Below are 1116 nucleotides of genomic sequence, written 5' to 3' on the forward strand. Positions count from 1 at the left end.
ATATCTAATAAACTGAACCTTTTGTATTTTTATTTATTGCTGAAATAAAAACTTTGTACATATTCAATTCATTGTTAAGGTGTGTTAGAGGTCTGTAGTTAACCATGTCAGTTTCTTTTTTTCATTTTTATAGCTTGAAGATAAACTCACTGCTGAGAAATTGATAGAATGGACAAGCTCACAGAATATGAGCAAGAGAGATGTGGATTTATACTTACCTCGGTTCAAAGTGGAAGAGAGATATGACCTCCGGGCCATGTTGATGGCCATTGGGATGGTGGACGTTTTCTCCCCGCAGGATGCCGACCTCACAGGCATGACTGGGAGCCGTGGTCTTGCGGTGACTAAAGTCCTACACAAGTCATTTGTAGAGGTCACGGAGGAGGGAGCGGAGGCTGCCGCTGCCACGGGCATAACTGTCAAGATAACATCTGCTCGTTATCCAGTTCATGAAGAGTTCCATTGTAATCACCCTTTTCTATTCTTCATCAAGCAAAATAAGACCAACAGCATCCTCTTCTTTGGCAGAGTCTCTTCCCCTTAGATGTGATTAGCCTGTAACTTTTGGAAGACGCTCACAGAGTTCTTCCAGTAAACTGATGGCTGGAAACAATAAGTTGTCTTGATTCATTTTTCTTTTCAATCTCATAGTCATCACCAAGAATTTAATGATTGAAATAGCATGTCTCTCTGTCTTTCTCTTTCTAAACACACATATAAATCTACTTTCTCTCCAATGCAAATTGCCTTTGGGGAAAAATGTCCAATTGCAAGATAATATGAAAGGTTATTTCAATACAATATCTTCTAAATTTAAAATACAATTGTTTGGAACCTATTTTAAATGAACCAAACCAAATCTTACTTTCTCTTCAAACTCATTAATCTAGACACCTACAATTCTTTGAATTTAGGTGATATCTGGGACCCTTTTTATATATCTAAATTTTGTGATTCTATAAAATACATTATCAATAAAATAATGACTTAAATTATTTTTTGTTTTGCCTTTTTTCTTTCCACAAAATGCAGGTGGCCATTCACACATAGGAAGGATAATTTGGAAATATATTAATCATATAGACAGAAAAATTCTAAACTAGAGTAGGGCATGAC

The 1116-nt window shown here is 35.9% G+C and overlaps 1 protein-coding gene across 1 annotated transcript in view; it reads left to right on the forward strand.

Moving 5' to 3' along the window:
• The window catches only part of LOC105814876 (serpin B3-like), a gene marked incomplete at its 5' end in the record, with an annotated part of 4350 nt that extends 3501 nt beyond the window's left edge, over window positions 1-849 (forward strand). Inside the window, one exon of the mRNA XM_012650000.1 lies at window positions 134-849. Coding sequence (XP_012505454.1) covers window positions 134-544 — 411 coding nt within the window. The remainder of the gene's footprint in view (window positions 1-133) is intronic.
• Window positions 850-1116: the final 267 nt, after the last annotated feature.

Source organism: Propithecus coquereli, unplaced genomic scaffold, assembly GCF_000956105.1.
Source record: "Propithecus coquereli isolate 6110/MARCELLA unplaced genomic scaffold, Pcoq_1.0 Scaffold1109, whole genome shotgun sequence".
Classification (NCBI taxonomy): Eukaryota; Metazoa; Chordata; class Mammalia; order Primates; family Indriidae; genus Propithecus; species Propithecus coquereli.